General features: G+C 50.0%; 1 protein-coding gene across 2 annotated transcripts in view; it reads left to right on the top strand.

The window, feature by feature from the left end:
- Positions 1-20807, top strand: part of EXOC3L1 (exocyst complex component 3 like 1) — a 43064-nt gene extending 22257 nt beyond the window's left edge. The window contains exons 11-13 of one of the 2 annotated variants that reach the window (XM_077289025.1): positions 9346-9501; positions 10230-10354; positions 20165-20807. In XM_077289025.1, coding sequence (XP_077145140.1) covers positions 9346-9501; positions 10230-10354; positions 20165-20351 — 468 coding nt within the window. In that variant the 3' untranslated portion in view covers positions 20352-20807. The remainder of the gene's footprint in view (positions 1-9345; positions 9502-10229; positions 10355-20164) is intronic. The other variant, XM_077289026.1, reaches the window with a different exon arrangement.
- The last annotated feature ends 2277 nt before the right edge of the window (positions 20808-23084 follow it).

The following is a 23084-nucleotide window of genomic DNA, read 5'->3' as shown; positions in this document are numbered from 1 at the left end:
ACCCGGCGTCTTGGAGAGCTGGCATGTTGCTGACCTCCAGCCATAGATCCGGGTCTGGGAGAGCGGGCACATGGCTGACCTCCAGCCATAGATCCGGGGTCTGGGAAAGTGGGAACGTCGCTGACCTCCAGCCATAGATCCGGGGTCAGGGAGAGCTGGCACGTCGCTGACCTCCAGCCATAGATCCGGGGTCTGGGAGAGCGGGCATGTGGCTGACCTCCAGCCATAGATCCGGGGTCTGGGAGAGTAGGAACATCGCTGACCTCCAGCCATAGATCTGGGGTCTGGGAGAGCGGGCACATGGCTGACCTCCAGCCATAGATCCGGGGTCTGGGAGAGCTGGCACATCGCTGACCTCCAGCCATAGATCTGGGGTCTGGGAGAGCTGGTACGTCGCTGACATCCTGCCATAGACCCGGGGTCTTGGAGAGCTGGCATGTCGCTGACCTCCAGCCATAGATCCGGGTCTGGGAGAGCGGGCACATGGCTGACCTCCAGCCATAGATCCGGGGTCTGGGAAAGTGGGAACGTCGCTGACCTCCAGCCATAGATCCGGGGTCAGGGAGAGCAGGCACGTGGCTGACCTCCAGCCATAGATCCGGGGTTTGGGAGAGCGGGCACGTCTCTGATCTCCAGCCATAGATCCCGGGTCTAGGAGAGCAGGCATGTGGCTGACCTCCAGCCATAGATCCGGGGTCTGGGAGAGCGGGCACGTGGCTGACCTCCAGCCATAGATCCGGGGTCTGGGAGAGCTGGCACATGGCTGACCTCCAGCCATAGATCCGCTGTCTGGGAGAGCTGGCACATGGCTGACCTCCAGCCATAGATCCGGGGTCTGGGAGAGCTGGCACATCTCTGACCTCCAGCCATAGATCCTGGGTCTGGGAGAGCGGGCATGTCTCTGATCTCCAGCCATAGATCCTGGGTCTGGGAGAGTAGGAACATCGCTGACCTCCAGCCATAGATCTGGGGTCTGGGAGAGCGGGCACATGGCTGACCTCCAGCCATAGATCTGGGGTCTGGGAGAGCTGGCACATCGCTGACCTCCAGCCATAGATCTGGGGTCTGGGAGAGCTGGTACGTCGCTGACCTCCTGCCATAGACCCGGGGTCTTGGAGAGCTGGCATGTCGCTGACCTCCAGCCATAGATCCGGGTCTGGGAGAGCGGGCACATGGCTGACCTCCAGCCATAGATCCGGGGTCTGGGAAAGTGGGAACGTCGCTGACCTCCAGCCATAGATCCGGGGTCTGGGAGAGCGGGCATGTGGCTGACCTCCAGCCATAGATCCGGGGTCTGAGAGAGCCGGCATGTGGCTGACCTCCAGCCATAGATCCGGGGTCTGAGAGAGCCGGCATGTGGCTGACCTCCAGCCATAGATCCGAGGTCTGGGAGAGCGGGCACGTAGCTGACCTCCAGCCATAGATCCGGGGTCTGGGAGAGTAGGAACATCGCTGACCTCCAGCCATAGATCCGGGGTCAGGGAGAGCTGGCACGTGGCTGACCTCCAGCCATAGATCCCGGGGTCTGGGAGAGCAGGCACGTGGCTGACCTCCAGCCATAGATCCGGGGTTTGGGAGAGCGGGCACGTCTCTGATCTCCAGCCATAGATCCCGGGTCTAGGAGAGCAGGCATGTGGCTGACCTCCAGCCATAGATCCGGGGTCTGGGAGAGCGGGCACGTGGCTGACCTCCAGCCATAGATCCGGGGTCTGGGAGAGCTGGCACATGGCTGACCTCCAGCCATAGATCCACTGTCTGGGAGAGCTGGCACATGGCTGACCTCCAGCCATAGATCCGGGGTCTGGGAAAGTGGGAACGTCGCTGACCTCCAGCCATAGATCCTGGGTCTGGGAGAGCGGGCACGTGGCTGACCTCCAGCCATAGATCCGCGGTCTGGGAGAGCGGGCACGTGGCTGACCTCCAGCCATAGATCCGGGGTCTGGGAGAGCTGGCACGTCACTGACCTCCAGCCATAGATCCGGGGTCTGGGAGAGCGGGCATGTGGCTGACCTCCAGCCATAGATCCGGGGTCTGGGAGAGCGGGCATGTGGCTTACCTCCAGCCATAGATCCGGGGTCTGGGAGAGCGGGCATGTGGCTGACCTCCAGCCATAGATCCGAGGTCTGGGGGAGCGGGCATGTGGCTGACCTCCAGCCATAGATCCGGGGTCTGGGAGAGCGGGCACGTAGCTGACCTCCAGCCATAGATCCGGGGTCTGGGAGAGGAGGAACATCGCTGACCTCCAGCCATAGATCCTGGGTCTGGGAGAGCTGGCACGTCGCTGACCTCCAGCCATAGATCCGGGGTCTGGGAGAACGGGAACGTCGCTGACCTCCAGCCATAGATCCTGGATCTGGGAGAGCTGGCACATCTCTGACCTCCAGCCATAGATCCTGGGTCTGGGAGAGTGGGAACATTGCTGACCTCCAGCCATAGATCCGGGGTCTGGGAGAGCTGGCACGTGGCTGACCTCCATCCATAGATCCGGGGTCTGGGAGCGCTGGCACATCTCTGATCTCCAGCCATAGATCCGGGGTCCGGGAGAGCTGGCATGTCGCTGACCTCCAGCCATAGATCTGGGGTCTGGGATAGCTGGTACATGGCTGATCTCCAGCCTTAGATCCGGGGTCTGGGAGAGCTGGCACGTGGTTGATCTATACCCATAGATCTGGGGTCTGGGAGAATGGGAACATCGCTTATCTCTACCAATAGATCCGAGGTCTGGGAGAGCGGACACATAGATGACTTTCAGCTATAGATCCAGGGTCTGGGAGAGCGGACACATAGCTGATCTCCACCCATAGATCCGGGGTTTGGGAGAGCGGGCACATAGCTGATCTCAAACCATAGATCCGGGGTCTGGGAGAGCTGGCACATGGCTGATCTTCAACCATAGGTCTGGGAGAGCGGTGTAATAATTATAGGGTATAAGTCAGGAGACTCTTTGCATGGAACAAGACAACTACAGGACACAGTTTTATAATTGGTAAAGTCTATATTATCACACGGTGATTCAAACAGGTGCAGAGAGAACCTCAAGTCCACAACACTTGGTGCAAATAATAAACCCAGCTTAGCAGTCTATAGGAAACTTCAGAGCAAAATGCAATCAAGCAGAAAGTCTATGAAGCACAGTTATTCTTGTGGATACTTGACACAAATAAATCCTTGTCTTAGTCCAGACACAGATAGATATGCTTATAGGCAGTTCAAATCATATCTTAGCTCAACCAGGGGGGCCTGGTTAATAGTCTCAGGTTAATGCAAAGCAGCAGCAGCTTACATGTCCAGCAAATGCAGGTGGGAGTAAACAAGAGCAGCAGATGAAGGAGGATTACTGGAAACTTGTGTATGCAGCAGGAACTCAGAGCAGAGTAGCAGGATCACCACACAGGTTCACAGGAGCAGGTGTATAGCCAGGGAGTAATCAGAGATCAGGAGCTGGATGCAAGGCAGAATACTCTAGCACAGACTGAAGGCTGGGGTGGAGTTTTATAGCAGGAAGACACAGTGCACATGAGACCAAAGACGCCATCTTGGAAAAGGGCAGCAATGCACAAAAGGTAAAAAATGTTCAGAGTCCTGACATTACTCCCTCCTTAGAAGCGGCCTCAGGATGATCCTGGACCTGGTTTCTCAGGGAATCTCTGATGAAAACGAGAAATCTTCTGTTGGGCATTGATGTTTTCCACAGGTTCCCAAGAGTCTTCCTCAGGGGGATATCCCTGCCATCTTATCAAATATTGGAGCCGATTCCTGCGAATCCTGGAATCAATAATTTCCTCCACCACAAATTGTTCTTGCCCATCAATCACCACAGGCTGCGGAGGTGGCACAACACGGCCCTGGAAGGTATTAGGAGATACAGGCTTTAGTAAAGATACATGAAAAACTGGGTGTACCTTCATTGTCCTAGGCAGCTTCAGCCAGCAGGCCACAGAGCTCACAATACCGTTTATCTTGAAAGGGCCAATAAATTTCTGTCCAAGTTTTTGTGAAGGAACGTTTAACTTCAGATTCTTAGTTGCTAACCACACGGAATCTCCTACCTTAAACATGGGTGCAGGTTTACGGAATCTATCAGCCGATCTCTTATAACGTTCTTGAGCTGTGGTCAGGGATTCCTTCAGAACCTCCAGATTTTGTCTCATCGCAGTCAGCCTTTCCTCCACTGCCAGAACCGGAGAATTAATTGGAGACCTAGGTAAAATACACGGATGATAACCCAGATTGGCAAAGGTGCAAATTTAGTGGAGGCGCTCTGAGAATTATTATATGAAAATTCGGCTAACGGCAACAACTCCAACCAATCATCCTGGAGATGGCTGACATAGCATCTTAGATATTGTTCCAGCGTTTGGCTAGTAGCTCAGTCTGACCATTTGTCTGGGGATGGTAAGCAGAAGAGAGACAGACATTAATATTGAGTGCAGAGCAAAACCCCTTCCAGAATCTTGAAGTGAACTGTACTCCACGGTCAGAGATGATCTCATCCGGAACCCCGTGCAACCGAAAGACATTCTGTATAACCAAGTTCACTGTATCTTTAGCTGAGGGGAGGCCGGTGCACGGAACAAAATGAGCAGCTTTAGTCAGGCGATCAACTACCACCATGATTGTATTCATGCCCCCTGATGTAGGCAGCTCCACAATAAAGTCCATTGATATAGACCCCCAAGGGCGGGATGGAACAGGTAATGGTTGTAGAAGACCCGTAGGTGCCACATGAGGAGTCTTGTAACGGGCACATACCTCGCAAGAGAGAACATAGTCCTTGGTATCCTTCAGGCAAGTTGGCCACCAGAAGAATCGGCTCAGGAACTCTTGTGTCTTCTGTACCCCCTGTGACCAGCCAACTTGGAGTCATATACCAACTTGAGGATCTGCAGACGGATGACCTGCGGGACGTAGATACGTCGATCTCTGAACCACATGCCACCCTTAAAGACAAGATTAATATCCACAGGTGGGTTGGCCAGAAATACATCACCTTCACAGGCCTCCCTGCACTCCTTCAACAAGTCCTGATCGTGGATAACTCCGATGAAATTGGCATCAGATAGAATGGTCTTGGACGGGGCTCCAGGTACGGAATCCGCAGCATGGATTCGGGATAAAGCATCAGCCTTCCCATTACGAAAACCTGGACGGTATGAGATAACAAAGTTAAATTGATTTAAAAATAAGTTCCAACGAGCCTGACGAGGAGAAAGACATCTAGCGGATCTACGGAACTCTAGATTGCGATGGTCAGTTAGCACTATGATCTGTTGTGCAGCTCCTTGCAGATGATGCCTCCATTCCTTGAAAGCCGCAATAATAGCCAGCAATTCCTTGTCTCCCACGTCGTAATTCTTCTCTGCTGAGGTTAGTCCAGGGGAAAAGAAAGCACAAGGATGTAGCAGACCCTTCTCTCCAATTCTTTGGGAGAGAATAGCCCCCAAAGCATTATCAGAAGCGTCCACCTCCATAATGAAAGGAAGTGTTGGATCTGGGTGTATCAACAGCGGTGCTGATGTGAAACAGATCTTAAGCCGATCAAAAGCTTCTTGAGCCTGTGATGACCACTTAAAGGGCTTTTCCTTCTTTGTCAAGGAAGTAATGGGACGGACAATATCAGAAAAATTTCGAATGAAGCGTCTGTAGAAATTTGCAAAACCAATAAAACGTTGGACCTCCTTAATGTTCTTGGGTACCGGCCAGTCAAGGATAGCCTGAATCTTACCAGATTCCATGTTCAGCCCCTGGGGAGAGATGATATAACCTAAGAACTGTATCTCAGAACGATGGAACTCGCATTTCTCTGGCTTAATATACAGATGGTTCTCTTTCAGACGTCTTAAAACAGTTTTGACATGTTCTGCATGTTCCTGTAGAGAGTCAGAAAAGATTAGTATATCGTCCAAATAGATCACCACAAACTGGTCCAACAAATCTCTGAAAATGTCATTAGCAAGGTGTTGAAATGTTGCAGGGGCATTACAAAGCCCGAAGGGCATCACAAGAGATTCAAAGTGTCCATACCGGCATCTGAATGCTGTCTTCCACTCATCCCCTGGACAAATACGCACCAAATTATAAGCCCCACGAAGATCCAGTTTAGAGAACACCTTAGCATGGCGGACTCTTTCCAGTAATTCGGGAATCAGAGACAAAGGGTAACGGTTTCGTACGGTTACCTTGTTGAGTTCTCGATAGTCAACACAGGGTCTCAGGGTCACATCCTTCTTCTTTACAAAAAAGATAGGTGCCCCTGCTGGTGAGGAAGAAGGACGTATGAAGCCTTTGGCCAGATTTTCATCAATATACTCTTTTAAGGCTTGAAGCTCAGGTGCCACCAAAGGGTATACGTTACCAAAAGGAATGGCTGCCCCGGGAAGCAGCTCAATGGGACAGTCATAATGCCTGTGTGGAGGAAGCTGATCTGCATTCCTCTTGTCACATATGTCAGAGAACTCTTTATAAGATGGAGGTAAAGAAAATACCTGTACATGTGGTTCCGTAGTTGTGGACTCAGGGACAGCTTCTGTTAACGCTGAGTTGCTCCTTGTTGGGAAGATAATCTCCTTGGTCTCCCAGTTGATAATTGGGTTCTGAGAACGCAACCAAGGTATGCCTAAAATCACAGGAAAATGAGGAGAAGAAATTGGCAAGAAAGACAGTTGCTCCTGATGATTAGGCTCCAACAAAATTTCAAGGGGTACGGTCTCCTGATCCACAGGCCCAGAGAGTAAAGGTGACCCATCCACTGTTTCCATGGTAATTGGAGAGGCTCTTTGCTGAATTTTAATACCATGTTCCTTGGCAAATGCAATATCCATGAAATTGCCACCTGCACCAGAGTCAATCATAGCTGAACTGGAAATCCACTGTCCTGAACACAGGATATTAATAGGGAGAGAACAGTGAGAGTTCTTTTCCTTCAGCTCCTTGGGGGGTGAAGTCATAGAAAGTGAATGGAATACAGGGTTTAAAGGCAGGCTACATTCATAGATGTCAGATTCATCATCACAGTTGTCATACTCCCCTATTGCTGCTAGCACCTTGTTAGGCCGTCTAGGACACTTAGGACAATTGATCAAGAAGTGGTCAGACTGGCTGCAGTAGACACATAGACTTTCACGAAGGCGATGCTCCCGGCGCTCATTGATCTCGCGCCTCTGAACGGAATCAATTTGCATGGGCACCTCCTCCACCTCCTGAGAGGTTTTACCTGCAGGCTCTTTGGAAGGAAGGGAAAAGTTAGACACACGGTTATATGCAGCAAATTTCTCCTGCCTACGATCAGTAAGGCGAATGTCTATGCGCACACAATGCTGTATAAATGTCTCTAGCTCTTGTGGTGACTCAGAGCGGGCTAGTTCATCTTTTACAATACTAGACAGACCCCTTTTAAAAATAGGCAATTGTGCATAACTGTCCCAATTGGTATCTACCGCCAATCTCCTGAATTCAGTGGCATACTCAATAACAGAACGTTTAGCCTGGCGTAAAGACAACAAAGCAGATTCAGCGGTTGCACGGCGATTAGGGTCATCAAACATTAATGCCATAGCGGCCAAGAAATCATCCAAGTCATTTAACCGTGGGTCACGAGACTCAATCATCAGATTCGCCCAGGCGAGCGCTCGTGAGGTCAGTAGCATTATTACACACAATACTTTGGATCTATCAGTAGGAAAACGGTCAGCATGCACATCAAAATATAGCATACATTGATTCACAAAGCCACAAAATTTGTCGCGATCACCATTAAATCTGAATGGGGGCAACTTAGGTGGGCTAGCTGGTGGCGGTTGCCCAGAGGGTAAAGTCACTTGTGCAGCTATTTGCGTGCTTATGTCCTGAAAAGACCGTCCATTCTGGGACTCTATGCCAGCAAGTTTTTTTTTCCTGGGCTGCCATGCGGTTGCTCAAGTCCTGCAAAGTCTGTCCAAACACTTGTTGAGTTCAAAGCTTCCAAACTTCTTTTGCAGACCTTCCACATCTTTCTGCAGTGATCTAATTATGGAAAACACCTGCTCTAATCTGCTTTCTGCAGCCATTGTTCCAGCAGTCTCCTTTTTTTTTTAGGCTAGAGTATCCTGTAATAATTATAGGGGATAACTCAGGAGACTCTTTGCGTGGAACAAGACAACTACAGGACACAGTTTTATAAGTGGTAAAGTCTATATTATCACACGGTGATTCAAACAGGTGCAGAGAGAACCTCAAGTCCACAACACTTGGTGCAAATAATAAATGCAGCTTAGCAGTCTATAGGAAACTTCAGAGCAAAATGCAATCAAGCAGAAAGTCTATGAAGCACAGTTATTCTTGTGGATACTTGACACAAATAAATCCTTGTCTTAGTCCAGACACAGATAGATATGCTTATAGGTAGTTCAAATCATATCTTGGCTCAACCAGGGAGGCCTGGTTAATAGTTTTAGGCTAATGCAAAGCAGCAGCAGCTTACATGTCCAGCAAATGCAGGTGGGAGTAAACAAGAGCAGCAGATGAAGGAGGATTACTGGAAACTTGTGTATGCAGCAGGAACTCAGAGCAGAGTAGCAGGATCACCACACAGGTTCACAGGAGCAGGTGTATAGCCAGGGAGTAATCAGAGATCAGGAGCTGGATGCAAGGCAGAATACTCTAGCACAGACTGAAGGCTGGGGTGGAGTTTTATAGCAGGAAGACACAGTGCACATGAGACCAGAGATGCCATCTTGGAAAAGGGCAGTAATGCACAAAAGGTAAAAAATGTTCAGAGTCCTGACAAGCGGGCACATAGCTGATCTCCAGCCATAGATTCGGGGTCTGGGAGAGCGGGCACATAGCTGATCTCCAGCTATAGATCCGGGGCCTGGGAGAGCTGGCACATGGCTGATCTTCAATCATAGGTCTGGGAGAGCGGGCACATAGCTGATCTCCAGCCATAGATCCGGGGTCTGGTAGAGCTGACACATGGCTGATCTTAAACCATAGATCCGGGGTCTGGGAGAGCGGGCACGTCGCTGATCTTCAACCATAGATCCGGGGTCTGGGAGAGTGGGAACGTCGCTGACCTCCAGCCATAAATCTGGGGTCTGGGAGAGCTGGCATGTCGTTGATCTCCAGCCATAGATCCGTGGTAAGGGAGAGCGGGCATGTCGCTGATCTTCAACCATAGATCCGGGGTCTGGGAAAGCGGGCATGTCATTGATCTCCAGCCATAGATCCGGGGTCGGGGAGAGCTGGTGCTTCACTGACTTCTGTTCATTGGCCATCGCTGAGCTCCTCTGGTGGGGTGCTGACTATCCATCAGAGTCATCATGGCAGCGCCCGATCCTTTTTCTCACCTATGACCTGTCCTGTCTGTAGTTTCTGCTGGCACAGACAGAGCGGATGGTGACCATCGAGTACGTTCGTTCCCTCATACACAGCAAGTTTGTGTGCAGAAGTCCCGGGGAGAGGCAGCAGATGGCGCATAGGATGGCCCTGGATGCTGAGGAGCTAAGCATAACGCTGCACACCATGGTGAGGAGAGACACAGCCATGCACAGTGTAGTGTAGCTATTAGATACAATAGAGCACAAGGGATGGATGTACACGGCCTATAGGGGGCGCAAAATGTGTGGAATACAGCCCACAGTGTAATAAGCAGGAGGAGCAGGATGTAGTGTATTAAACGGATCAGGTGCAGGGTGAGAGTGATGCGGTGCAGAGGGTGAGAGGAATGAGGTGCAGTGGGTGAGAGAGATGCGGTGCAGAGGGTGAGAGGGATGAGGTGCAGAGGGTGAGAGGGATGCGGTGCAGCGGGTGAGAGGGATGCGGTGCAGCGGGTGAGAGGGATGAGGTGCAGCGGGTGAGAGGGATGAGGTGCAGCGGGTGAGAGGGATGAGGTGCAGAGGGTGAGGGATGAGGTGCAGAGGGTGGGAGGGATGAGGTGCAGCGGTGGAGAGGGATGAGGTGCAGAGGTGGATAGGGATGCAGTGCAGGAGGTGCAAAGGGTGAGAGGGATGCGGTGCAGAGGGTGAGAGGGATGCGGTGCAGAGGGTGAGAGGGATGCGGTGCAGGATGTGCAGAGGGTGAGAGGGATGCAGTGCAGGAGGTGCAGAGTGAGAGGGATGCTTTGCAGAGGGTGAGAGGGATGTAGTGCAGGGTGAGGGGGATGCAGTGCAGCATCTACTGGCCACCATTGGTGGGACCCTGGGTGGGGTGTGAACTATGACTTGGTGCTGATGTTTTTTATGCCATTCTTTCAGGGTATGGAGGAGTCCACACTCTGTGTCCCCCTTATTCGCTCCCTCCAGGAACTCTTTGCCCTGAAGGACCCCTCACTGCTCAGCCTGGAGGTATCTGGACTTATGGCGACGTTCCCAGATATCAGGTGAATGTAGTCCTACTGGTGGAGGATAAACCTTTTGTCATGGTTCACACCGTGCTGCCAACACTAGGTCACGGGTCCCACCACTGTGTCAGGGATCCCGGGGAGGATATCTTTATCGTCTCCACTACTCACACCAATTTGTCACTAACCGGGGTTGTTTGGTTGCCCCTGGTTCCTTCTGAAGGGGATTTATCTATATCCCATTTTCAGTTCCGGTTTGGAACTTGCAGCTCTTTGGCACCCCCCTTACCCTCAGGTCAGAGGGTAATGTACTGGCTATTGGGCACGCTGCAGAGAGGGCAATATAAAAACTCCCACACAGGCGGGAACAATAATTATCAATGCCGCTGTCACTGCAAAGATTCCCAATCGCACAGAACAAAGTATGCTGCCACCAGCTTCGATTCCACAAGGGTTAACGGGTCCGGAGCCAATCCACATCAGTAGCGCAATTCACTTCAGAGGACACAGTTCGTTATAGAGCAGAAGAGACAAGCTAGCAATTAAATATTTTACTCCATCAAAAATTAGGCAGTGTTTACAAAGTATAAAAAGATATTAGAAAGGAGACAATTACATTACATATTACAAAATAAAATAGGATTAACGTTGAAAAGAGCACACTTACAGGTTATGTCATGGTATCATCTTGGCTGGCCTGTGGCTTAGGAGCATAAATACATCCAGATGCATGGAACAGCCTTGCCAAGCTGGTGTTAGATCACTTCCTGGGCCAAGACTGAAGGCTGACCTAAGAGTATAGTGACTTGTACTTCTGATCTTGTGACATCACTAAAGGGCTGGTTAATGATATGCACTGATCTGATAGTTATTTACTAGTGATGAGTGAGTATACTCGTTGCTCGGTTTTCCTGAGCACGCTCGGGTGATCTCCGAGTATTTGTTAGTGTTCGGAGATTACGTTTTCATCGCCGCAGCTGAATGATTTACAGCTATTAGCCAGGCTGAGTACATGTGGGGGTTGACTGGTTGCTAGGGAATTCGCACATGTAATCAAGCTGGCTAATAGCTGTAAATTATTCAGCTGCAGCAATGAAAATTTAATCTCCGAACACTCACAAATACTCGGAGACCACCCGAGCGTGCTCGGGAAAACCTGAGCAACGGGTACACTCGCTCATCATTATTATTTACGTTTTTACAAAAGTCTCAGACAAAGGCATTCCTGAGTGAGAGGGGAGGGACAACGGGTGGCTTTGCAGCATTGGTCACCTGCAGTTTAAAGCCACACCCTGCTCACACTAGTTTCAAGTTACCCAGTGTCGCTGCTCTAGGCTTTGCCTTTGGGTGGAGGAATGCAGAGGGGGGAGAAAGGGGGGTCGCAGCTGCGGGACAACCCTTCTGCATTGCCATGTTCCCTGCCCGTTTTGTGCTCGATGGTAAAATCGTGCTGCTGGAGGGCAAGGCTCCAGCGTAGCAACCTTCCATTTGTTCCACTCACAGCTTGTAGCCAGCACAGAGGGTTGTGGTCGGTCACCACAGTGAAGGCGCGACTGTACAAGTAGGGCTGCAACCATTGCAGGGCCCAGACTATGACCAGGCACTCCTTCTCAATGGTGGAATAGGCCATTTCCCTCGGCAGAAGCTTCCGGCTCAGGTACAACACGGGGTGCTCTTGGTCCTCTGAGTCAACCTGGCTGAGCACAGCACCGAGGCCAAACTCGCTGGCGTCGGTCTGCACCAAGAACGGTCGACTGCTGTCGACTGCTTTCAACACAAGGGTGTTGCACAGTGCTGTTTTCAACTCCTGGAAGGCCCCGTCACAGTCTTCGGTCTAGTTGACGATGTGGGGTAGCTTCTTCCTGGTGAGGTACGTCAAGGGCTTTGCCAGGCTACTATAGTTCTGTACGAAGCGCCTATAGTACCCGGCAGTGCCAAGAAAGGACATTACCTGCTTCTTGGTCCTGGGGATTGGCCAGGACACGATCGGGTCCACTTTCCCTGACTCTGGCTTTATGGTCTTCCCACCTACCCGGTGCCCCAGGTAGTGGACCTCTCTCATGCCCATCTGGCAATTTCCCTGCTTGATGGTCAGAATGGCTTGGTGAAGTCGCTTGAGCACCTCGAGATGCTGCAGGTGTTCGTCCAAGGAGGGACTGAAGATGGCAATGTCATCCAGGTACGCCACCGTGTACTTCTCCAGTCCCTGAAGCAAGTGGTTGACCATCCGCTGGAAAGTGGCAGGGGCATTCTTCATGCCGAAGGGCATGACCGTGGACTCGTACAGTCCGAAGGGTGTGATAAAGGCGGACTTTTCATGCGCCTCAGGGCTCAGGGGAATCTGCCAGTATCCTCGACTCAGATCCATTATGGTCAGGTATTTTGCGCCAGCTAACTTCTCAAGCAGAGGGTGAGCGTCAGAGGTTGTGATGGCGTTGAGCCACCCTGTAGTCCACGCAGAACCAGGTGGTCCGATCCTTCTTTGGCACGAGAACTACAGGTGAGGCCCACGCACTTTGACTGTTGAATCACTCCCAGCTGTAACATCTCATCGATCTCCTGGCACATAACCTGCTGCACCTCAATAGAGATCCGATAGGGTGTTCGCCGTAGTGGGGCATGATTCCCGGTGTCCACCTCGTGGACCGCTAACTCAGTCCTTCGAGGTCAGTTGGAAAACATGGCCCGGAAGGGTTTCAGTTTGGTCTGCAACTGCAACCGCTGGGGTTCGGTTAGCGAGGCGCTTACCTACACGTCCTCAATGGACCCACCGGCCTTAGCTTGGGCCAGCATGTCCAGGAGGGGGTCTTCCTCCCCATCTTCGGGCAGGCTGCAGACCGGTAGGAGGAAAGGTTCACGTTCGCGATGAGCCTTCATCATGTTGATGTGAAAGCCCTTTCGCCTACCCCGAGCGTGGTCAAACGTGACCACGTAGGTGACCAGGTTGAGCTGTTGGTGGACGACGTACAGGCCTTCCCAGGCTGCCTGAAGCTTATCCTTGGGTACAGGGACCAGCACCCACACCTTCTGACCCACGTGGTAGGTCCGCTCCGGGTGCTCTGGTCGTACCAGTGCTTCTGATCATCCTGAGCCTGCGTCATGTTGTCATGCACCAACTGCGTCAAGGTCTGCATCTTGTCACGGAAGCGCATGACATATTCCCCTATGGACGTTTCAGAAGGGTTCGTCTCTTCCCAGGATTCCCTTACCAACCCAAGGGGTCACCGGACTTGCCTGCCGTACAGGAGCTCAAAGGGGGAGAACCCAGTCGAGGCCTGCGGAACCTCTCGGTAAGCAAACAGCAGGAGTGGGAGGTACCGCTCCCAGTCGCGTCCTTGGGTCTCAGCCAGCATGCGTAGCATCTGTTTGAGGGTACCATTGAAGTGCTCACACAAGCCATTGGTCTGTGGGTGATACACACTCGATACCAGATGCTTCACCTGTATTCTCTTACAGAGAGCCTCCATTAGGCGAGACATGAATTGGGTCCCTTGATCGGTGTCACAAATCGGGGGTGACCTTTGGCCGGCACACGGCTATCACATGTGTAGGGGGGCTTATCTTAGTTATCCCACCACTGCTACAATGTGATGAAAACACAAACAAGGCTATTAACCTATTAATTTACCGCAGGGGCTTCTTTTAGTTATCCCAATGCTGCTACAATATATCATGAACTGCAGGGATTTATGTATATCCTGCTTTCTAGTTCCGCTTCAGAACTTGCAGCTCTCTGGCGAACCCCTTACCGTCAGGTCAGTCAGAGAACTACACCTAGGATAATAAGTCGCCCGACGGGCCTCTTTACTGTGGACTGGCTAGCAGGCACGCTGCAGCGAGGTAAGTTATAAATACTCAGGCCGCAGCCAGACAATAGCTTATAAAACCCCGTTCTGTTGCTGCCAGCTGTACCCACCTAGCCCAGAACACACTTCGCTGCCACCAGCTCAGATTTCTCACAGAGGGGTTCGAGCCAACCCAAATTAGTAGCGTAATTTACTTCAGAGGACTTAGGGTTCTAGAGCAAGGAAAATGAACTAGTAAATTTTATATTTTACTCCATAAAAAGACATAGGTAGTGTTTACAAAAGGTATATAAAGATTTTACAATATGAGACAATTTAAAGTATGTACAGCAATTATAAAAAAAAAGGATTAAAGAAAGATGAAACTCACATTTGCTTAGATCATTTCAGCTAACCATGCTGGTGGGCGGAGCCAGGTGTCCCAATTCATCAGGGAGTCTTTGTGCAGTGAGGACCCAGGCAAGAATGAAGGCTAGGTTGAGTGCAGGGACTTATACTGCTGGGCTTGAGACATTCCCAAAGGGGGTTGAGTTACCCTCGCCCTCCCCTTTTCTCAAAGCTACAGATTTGTTAGCAACACTTCTAATGATCATATCTTGCCTGGAGAGCTTAGCAGAGTAACGGCACACACATCAATCATCTTATACTGAATTTAGCTTTCTAATGAGTCCGGACTCGGGCTAGCTATTCCACATGGTCAGGAGAAATCCATTTCTCTGGTTCTCTTGGTGCCAGACTCCAGCAAGAGGCCCCGTTGTGAAGCTATATTAAATCATATTCTGAATATGCATCCGTCAATTTTCTATCACTGATTGGGCCCGAGATATGCCATTTTTAGTATCTCCCATATCTACAAAGAAAAACACGTTTCTTTTGGACGAAGCCAGCTCTGGGCTAACTAACATTCCGACGGGAGGGGTACAAGAGCAGAGAGGAGTTTTAAGGCTCCCCGCTGGGTTTCAGTTACACAGGAATTGTGCATAGGCAAGCAAAGACAGGGGGAAGAGGAAGCTGGGTCGGAGCCCACAGCATGTGTGATAACGGGAAAATGAAAAATCCTACTCCATTTTATACATTCACGTGACAATCGGTAAGCATCTCCCTGGGAAATCCTACCCGTGAAAAGATAGCCAACAGTGCATCCGCCACCTTATCTGCCCTAGTGGAGGACAGAGCCACTGCCTCTGGGTACCGGGTAGCATAGTCTACTACAGTAAGGATGTATTGCTTTCTAGAGCTGCTTGGGACGGCCAGCGGGCCCACAATGTCCACCACGATCCTCTGGAAAGGCTCCTCTATCACTTGCAAAGGGATCAGGGGTGCCTTAAGAGCATGCCCTGCCTTCCCCACTCTTTGACAGGTGACACAGGAGCGGCAGTAGTTTGACACATCTGTCCCCATCTTGGGCCAATAGAAGTGTTGAGACAGCCGGGCCTTAGTTTTGCTGATCCCCAAGTGTCCAGCGAGCGGGATCTCATGGGCAATCTGCATTAACTCACTCCAGAATTGCTGCAGGACGACCAGCTGTCTTTCCCTCAACCTCTCCTTTTGCAATTTTCCGGGTACTGTCTCCCGGTACAACCTCCCTCGTTCCCAGAACACCCTCTCCTTATCAGTCATGGAGGTGGGCATCTCGGCAAGTTGTCTCAAATTCTCCAGGCTCGCATCTGAGAGCAGAGCGGCCTGGAACTCCTGGTCGATGGTAGGTCTGGTGCTGTTGGCAACGAGGACAGGGCCTCTGGTGAGTTGGCTGGCGGGGTCACTGCCATTGGTTGCAGGCTTAACCCCTCTCCAGCTGACAGTGACTGGCTTCCGCTCTTCTGATTTACAGTTGGCCTCATAGGCATCGGCAATCTGCGCTGCTCTCGTCATGTCTTTGGGTTCTCTGTCCATCACGAACTGTCGCACCTCAACTGGGCAAAGATGTAAGAACTGGTCTTTGATCATCAGGTCCCGCAGCTGTGCAAAGGTGGTCACTGAGAGTCCTTGGGTCCACTGGTCAAAGTGGGTCCCGAGTCCATGCGCCACATCGCTGTAACTGTCGTGTGGGCCAAGTTGGAGGTTCCGGAACTTTCTACGGCAAACCTCAGGTGTAAACTGGTACATGGTTATCAGGGCCTGCTTGGTGGCCTCATAGTCATCATCTTGGTCTTGAGGGCGGGCAGAAAACGCCACCAGAGCTTTGCCTTTTAGCCCTGGGGTCAGGGATTGGGGCCATTGGTCCCCAGGCAGCCGGTACTGTCTGCAGGCTTTCTCAAAGGCCCACAGGAAAGTGTCCAAGTCCCTGTACTTTTACATCACAGGAAAGTGCTCCGGCTGGGGTTCGGGTAACTGAGCATTGCTTGACTCACTGCTCCGCGTGGTAGATGGTATGGCTCTGAGTTGGGCCAGCCCCAGTTCATGGTCCCTCCAGGCTTGGGCCTCCCGCTCAGCCCGCTGGGCTCTCTCAGCTTCCCGCTTTTCCTTAGTATTGCTCTATCAGCTGCAGACGTCCATCATGGTCATCGGCGGGGAGTTGTTCCAAGGCCGCCTGCAGGTGGGGGTCCATTCCACCCTGGTTGCAAGTAGGGCCAGCATTCAGTGGTTGGACCTCTGCTACAGCACCATTTTCACTTGTGCTGGCTTCTGCGGCCTCTGAGGCCAGGCTTGGTCTGCTTCAAATTGCACCAGTTCAGTGACCATTTGAGCCTTGGATTTGCCCTGGGGGTCCAGACCATGGTACATGCATAGTCGAACAAGAGTGTCCTTCTTCTGCTGGGTGTACCAGGCTTCTCCTTTTGCGGCCAACATTGCCAAATAAAAGATAGGATAGAAAAATGAAAGAGAAAGGGAGGAGGTAATCGCAAGTACACACGGTATTATCTCAGGACTAGTAAACACTGCGCTTGCTCTCCAAACTTATTTGCACAGAGTCCTCGCAAGAACTGTGCAAGTTTTTAGTGAGAGGAATGATTGCTCAAACCAGATCACTAATGCTCTATTATCCCACCGCTGCCACCAATATGTCATGGTTCACACCGTGCTGCCAACACTAGGTCACGGATCCCAGCAGTATGTCAGGGATCACGGGGAGGATATCTTTATCATCCCTGTCACGAATCGGGGGTGACCTTTGGCCAGTACACGGTTATCACATGTGCAGGGGGGCTTATCTTAGTTATCCCACCACTGCTACAATGTGATGAAAACACAAACAAGGCTATTGACCTATCAATTTTCCGCAGGGGCTTATTTTAGTTATCCCACTGCTGCTGCAATATATCACGAACTGCAGGGATTTATGTATATCCCGCTTTCCAGTTCCGCTTCAGAACTTGCAGCTCTCTGGTGCCCCCTTACCCTTAGGTCAGTCAGGGAACTACACCTAAGATAATTGGTTGCCGGATGGGCCGCTTCACTGTGGACTGGCTAGCAGGCACTCTGCAGCAAGGGAATTATAAGTGCTCAGGTCACAGCCAGACAATAGCTTATAAAACCCTGTTCCGTCGCTGCCAGCTCACCTGCCCAGCCCCGAAAACACTTAGCTGCCACCAGCTCAGATTTCTCCACAGAGGGGTTCAGAGCCAACCCAAATTTGTAGCGTAATTAACTTCAGAGGACCTAGGGTACTTTTTTGAGCAAGAAAAAACGAAGCTAGTAGTTTTATATTTTACTCCATAAAAGATTAGGCAGTGTTCATAAAAGGTATATAAAGGTTTTACAATATGAGACAAGATAAAGTATGTACAAGGCAATCACAAAATAAGCAGGGATTAAAACAGAAATGAACACTCACATGTGCTCAGATCATCCTAGCTAACCATGCTGGTGGGTGGAGCCAAATGTCCCAATTCATCAGATAGTTTTCTTGGTGTGAAGTCCCAGGCAAGAGTGAGTGCTGTACTCACTGGCCGTAACTTATACTTGTAGGCTGTGACATCACTTAAGGGGGTGGAGTTACCCTCGCCCTCCCCTTTCCTCCGAGTTACAGATTTACCAGCAATACCTATAATTCTCATAACTTGGCTTGAGAATCTAGCAAAGTTGCGGCACACACATCACTCATCTTGTATTGAAATTAACTTTCTAATGATACCACACTCGAACTAGTTGCTCCACATGGTTCAGGAGAAATCCGCACTTTGAACTCGTTGCGTTTAGCTGCTAGCTCTTACAGTGATTGATAGATCTACCGATGGAAATTCGCAATATGTAATCCTTATTTTCCTAGCCCAAATTGGTGGCCCAATATCTCACTATAATAGAACAAAGAACCTCATGTCTTTTGAGAGACTATACCATTTTCAGCTGGAACTAGATGGGAGAATTGTCTACTGCAGCTACAGGGGCCATAAACATTCTTTTGGGAGGGAATGAGAGGTTTGGGATTCACACACACCACAGCAGAAGTGAAGAGAGGGGGGTCGGACTAGCCCGCAGCGTGTGTGATAACAAGGGAAAATAAAAATCATATTATACATTATCGTCACAGTCCCCACCGCTCACACCAATTTGTCACGAATTGGGGTTGTTTGGTTGCCCCTGGTTCCTTCTGAAGAGAATTTATCTATATTCCACTTCCCAGTTCCAGTTTGGAACTTGCAGCTCTCTGGATCCCCACTTACCCTCAGGTCAGACTAGGTACTGCACCTAGGGTAATTAGTCGCCAGAAAGGCTGCCTGCTGTGTACTGGCTATTGGGCACACTGCAGCGAGAGCAATATAACTACTCCCACACAGGCGGGAACAATAATTATCAACGCCGCCGTTGCTGCAAAGATTCCCAATCGCACAGAACAAAGTATGCTGCCACCAGCTCCGATTCCACAAGGGTTAACGGGTCTGGAGCCAACCCAAATCAGTAGCGCAATTTACTTCAGAGGACACAGTTCGTTATAGAGCAGAAGAGACAAGTTAGCAATTAAATATTTTACTCCATGAAAAATTAGGCAATGTTTGCAAAGTATAAAAAGATATTAGAAAGGAGACAATTCGTATATACATTACAGATTACGAAATAAAATAGGATTAACGTTGAAAAGAGCACACTTACAGGTTATGTCACGGTATCATGGCTTAAGAGGATAAATACATCCAGATGCATTGGAAACAGCTGGAAGAGCTGTTGATAGCTGCTTCCCGGGCCAAGACTGAAGGCTGGGCTAAGAGTATAGTTTAATGAAATGACGATAAGGAAAAACGCCACAGCACTCACCAGGCTTGCAGTCCAAGTCTTCTTTATTAAATAACACAGATGAACATCTTCACGGCACGGGAGGTGTGAGAGGAGTGCAGACACCTAACTGCCTGACAGTTAGGCAGACCCGTAGAAGCGCTTTCCCCCAGCACGAAACGGCCGTCGTCGTTGTCATCTGTTAGGTGTCTGCACTCCTCTCACACCTCCCGTGCCGTGAAGATGTTCATCTGTGTTATTTAATAAAGAAGACTTGGACTGCAAGCCTGGTGAGTGCTGTGGCGTTTTTCCTTATCGTCATTTCATTATAATAGACTTTGTTTCCACGCAAGCACCTCCAGTTCAGTGTCAGATCTCCAATGGATGTATGCCACGATGATTATAGGCTCTAAAGTTTGAGGCAGTGCAGCTTGTTTTTTCTGATTTTTAAGAGTATAGTTTAGTTACTTTTTCTTCTGAGCTTGTGACATCACTAAAGGGCTGGTTAATCATATGCACTGATCTGATAGTTATTTACATTTTTCCAAAGTCTCAGACAAAGGCATTCCTGAGTGAGAGGGGAGGGACAATGGGTAGCTTTGCAGGGTTGGTCACCTACAGTTTAAAGCCACACCCTGCTCACACACTAGTTTCAAGTTACCCAGTGTCGCTGCTCTAGGCTTTGCCTTTGGGTGGAGAAATGCAGAGGGGGGAAGAAAGGGGGATTGCAGCTGCATTGTGTGTGTAGAAAGCCATGTCCTTCTGAAACTAAACTCACAATATAATATGGCATTTTTGGCATTATCGTGACACCTTTCATCATGGACCTGGTGATAGCAATGCACACGCGGGATTGGGGCCAGCAATAATGGCTTCTCTTTTTTTCCCCCAGTGAGGACCATGTGTTGGCGCTGTTAGAGCTGCGCGGTGATGTGACGCGGGATCTCCGTTACACGATTGTTACCACCATGCACCAACAGGCTCTGACTCTTCCAGAAGACTACCGGCACATTTTTATAAGTGTTCCTGTTCCTGTGCGAGCGCCACCATTCTGCCTCCACCCAAGTTCTTGTGCCTGAGGTGCAGAGGAAAGAACCAGCCTTATTGGGGGTAACCTGCTGACCGCTCGAGTCCCATGACTGGGAAGATCAGCCAAGCCAAAGACGAGCACCTGGACAGCTGTTGGGAGGTGTGAGGCACCTTCCAGGCATCCAAGTGGGAGACTGGAGACCACCTAACTCCCACTTGCCACCAATGCAATACCCCAGAGTCTACAGTTTGTGGCTCTGGCTTGGCTGATGGGCCTGGCCATATTGCACTGGACAGACATTGGCGGGGTACTACCTGCCATGGATGACTCCTGAGGGGTTATTTTTCCTCTGACAGGAAATAGTGAGGGGCGTCCTGCCGACGCCGCCCATTCTCGCCTCCCTCCAGTGCTAGCTATGTCCTGAGTCTCCCTTCCAGACTATCCTCGGCATGTTCCCCACGCTGGGATCTCAGACGTCCTCCTGTGATAAGAGATGAAAGCTGAAATAAAGATGATTCATTGTATCATTACCTGTTTCACAGTTTTATAATTATTACTAATAATTCAATATCTCTGCTTACTGTGAGTGATTGGAAATGAAGTTCAGTGAGAAGTCATCATGGGGGACTTCAACTACCCAGATATAAAGTGGCAGCAGAAATCTGCAGGTCCAGCAAAGGAGACAGAGAACAATGGATGAGATTGACCTTTCACAACTGGTGCAGGACCCAACAAATGTCTTCCAGGCGGGCGTCGCACTGGCCAAACAAAGCAGCAAGAAGTGTGGATGTGAAAAGCGGCTGGGCCGATCACATCGCCGGCCTATACCCATGGGTCAGTGTGAGCAGTGGAGTCCTTCACTGTAGCATCCAAGGCAGTGAGAGGGCGATGGAGAGATGTGCATAACCGCCAGTGGGGTTCACCAGGAGCCCGCTCCAGATGGATATAGCCCCGGGCGCTGAAGACCTCCAGTCCCACTCTCCACCCATATAAATGGAACATTCCTCTACGGAGGCTTGGAGCAGAATGTCTGTGTTGGCCTCCAAGGTCACAAACAGTGCAGAAAACAAGAACGGTAATGGAAATCTCTGATAACATATATTAAAGTTTCTATTTTTACTCATACAATTAATTTATGAAATAAAGAGTAGACATCATTTTAAATTCTTAAACACCGCACAACAATGAACTCTTAAGGTAGAAGCACAGCACACATGGAAAAATAGGGTTAACAGTAGGGATGGCACAAACTGACCTCTCCACCAGAGGCTCTAGTGAAGACCATGTAGTCACTTAGTTACGCCCTTCCAGGGTAAACTCAGCCTGTGGCACAGTGGATCCACACCCACTGCTGTCACATCTGGAGGCCATGGCCATCACCATCGCTGGTCTGCTCTGATGTGAGGCTTTCATCAATGATGGCCTGATATCTGGAGTCTGGGGACCATGACCGTCGCCATCGCTGCTCTCCTCCTGTGTAAGGCTATGTAGCAATCACGGCCAGATCTCTGGAGGCCATAGACATCACCATCACTGGTCTCCTCCTGTTTGAGGCTTTGTAGCAACGACAGCCAGATGTCTGGAGGCCATGGATGTCACCAACGCTGGTCTCCTCCTGTGTGAGGCCTTGCAGCAATGATGGCTGGAGGCCATGGACATCACCATCACTGGTCTCCTCCAGTGTGAGACTTTGCATCAATGATGGCCTGAATTCTGGGGGCCATGGATGTCACCATCGTTGATCTCTGGTGTGAAGCTTTGCAGCAATGACGGCCGGAAGTCTGGAGGCCATGGATATCGCCATCACTGGTCTCCTCCTGTGTGAGGCTTTACAGCAATGATGGCCTAATGTCTGGAGGCAATGGATGTCTCCATCGCTGGTCTCAACCGTGAGGCTTTGCAGCAATGATGGCCTGATGTCTGGAGGCAATGGATGTCTCCATCGCTGGTCTCATCCGTGAGGCTTTGCAGCAATGATGAACACCACAGAAGAAAAAATTCTAGGACTAGTATCATCACAAGGAGTAAAATTAATAAACTTCATTAGAATAAATCTGAAAAAAATCCAACAACATAGCCATAAAATGGTGGGTGAGAAGACAGGTTTGTTGCATTTATCCGGTATAGTAAATATCCTAATTTATGCACATAATGCTAATAAAGGATTTTTCATAAGATCGGGATAGACAAATCTATAAGTGCACAATCACAGGAATACGAACAACTGGTCAATATCCCCAGAGATCAATGCACACTTTATCCAAAAGTCAAAGAGTTAAATATATTAATGTCAATGGTAGATCATAATATGATCAGGCTATATGAAGGAATCAGTCAGGACCATGCACATGAAGAGAGAAGCAGATCTCCGGATAAAAACAGGTATTCACATATAGTATGTAGGAGTCGCTTACTCACCCACTGAGGACCCAATGCGCATTTTGCAGATGCTTCATACATTCTGCGCCTCATCTTGACTGAAAAAAACAAATGTAGACATTTTTGCAAATTTATTAGAAAAGAAAAACTGAAATATAACATGGTCATAAGTATTCAGACCTTTTGCTCAGATTCTCATATTTAAGTCACATGCTGTCCATTTCCTTGCGATCCTCCTTGAGATGGTTCTACTCCTTCATTGGAGGCCAGCTATGTAAAATTAAACTAATAGGACTTGATTTGGAAAGGCGCACACCAGTCTATATAAGACTTCACAGCTCAAAGTGCACGTCAGACCAAATGAAAATCATGAGGTCAAAGGAACTGGCCAAGGAGCTCAGAG

The sequence above is a fragment of the Ranitomeya variabilis genome, chromosome 2, assembly GCF_051348905.1.
Source record: "Ranitomeya variabilis isolate aRanVar5 chromosome 2, aRanVar5.hap1, whole genome shotgun sequence".
NCBI classification, from domain to species: domain Eukaryota; kingdom Metazoa; phylum Chordata; class Amphibia; order Anura; family Dendrobatidae; genus Ranitomeya; species Ranitomeya variabilis.
This window is presented reverse-complemented; position numbering and strand designations above follow the sequence as displayed.